Source organism: Terrapene carolina, unplaced genomic scaffold (assembly GCF_002925995.2).
Source record: "Terrapene carolina triunguis isolate 2854851 unplaced genomic scaffold, T_m_triunguis-2.0 Scaffold21834, whole genome shotgun sequence".
NCBI classification, from domain to species: Eukaryota; Metazoa; Chordata; order Testudines; family Emydidae; genus Terrapene; species Terrapene triunguis.
Genome location: NW_020686185.1, coordinates 1,538 through 2,553, shown reverse-complemented (window position 1 = coordinate 2,553; position 1,016 = coordinate 1,538). Strand labels below are relative to the sequence as shown.

The 1,016-nt window shown below is 71.2% G+C and overlaps 1 protein-coding gene across 1 annotated transcript in view; it reads right to left on the bottom strand.

The window, feature by feature from the left end:
- Positions 1-161: 161 nt before the first annotated feature.
- Positions 162-1,016, bottom strand: part of LOC113408685 (CAD protein-like) — a gene marked incomplete at its 3' end in the record, with an annotated part of 2,118 nt that continues 1,263 nt past the window's right edge. Inside the window, exons 3-4 of the mRNA XM_026662056.1 lie at positions 641-807; positions 162-326 (exon numbers count right to left, since the gene is read on the bottom strand). Of these exons, the coding sequence (XP_026517841.1) occupies positions 162-326; positions 641-807 (332 nt within the window). The remainder of the gene's footprint in view (positions 327-640; positions 808-1,016) is intronic.

Sequence of the window (1,016 nt, the reverse complement as noted above, 5' to 3'; positions counted from 1 at the left end):
GGGGACAGGACAGACGGACAGCGGCTGCAATGCAGGCTGGGGGAGGAGGGTGTCCCCACTGCAGATGCAGAGGGCAGGCTGGGCCCTCAGCCCCCGGTGGGCGCTGTGCTGCTGGCGCCAGGAATGGGGCTGGACCCCCCAACCCTTCCCGCAGGACCCACCTCCATCCACAGCGAGACGTTGTTCATCTTGAGCTCGGAGAAGGTGTCGTTCAGGTACATCTTGAGCCCGGCGGCTGCGCCAGCCACGGGGCCCAGGGATCCGGCGTTGTCCGACGCAGCCCCCAGGTACAGGGCGAAGTCACAGCGCGCGCCTGCCTCCGCCAGCTGCAGGGAGACAGGCTCAGACAGGCCCACGATGGGGTGCCAAGCCGGGCCTGGGCCAGCGTGTGGATCGTCCCCCCGGCCTGCAGCCCCCACACAGGGCCCCCCAGCACCTCCCAGATCCCCCAGCAGCTGCAGGGCCCACGCTGCACATACAACATTCCCCAGGGGGCTGAGGCTGGCCTGGCACAACGCCTGGCGCTGCCAGCTCCGTGTCTGAGTGGCACCTGCCAGGGCGGGGAGGGTGCGTGGGCTGGGGCGTCGGGGGGACTCTGCGCGGCACCTCAGGGGGGGGGGGGGGGGGCAGGGGCATTCACCTTCTGCACCAGGGCAAAGGAGCTGGCGTCGACAACGGCAGGGCGGGTGTTGGGCATGGCGCACACCATGGTGACGCCCCCCGCCAGGGCGGCCGCTGTGCCCGAGGCGAAGTCCTCCTTGTGGGTGCCGCCCGGCTCCCGCATGTGCACGTGCACGTCAATCAGCCCTGGGGGGGGGAAGAGGGGTCAGAGCAGGGACCACAGAACCCCCAGCCGGCGCCGCTGGCCTCGGGACTCAACGGGGGCAGTGTGAAGCCGGACAGTCCTGCTTCTCTCGGCTTTGTGCGCTGGCCAGTATGGTCACCCCCCTCGCACCCACCGTAGGCTGGGGGTCACGCTGGAGGGGGGGTAGACACGCCGGGGGGGGGGGGGGGGG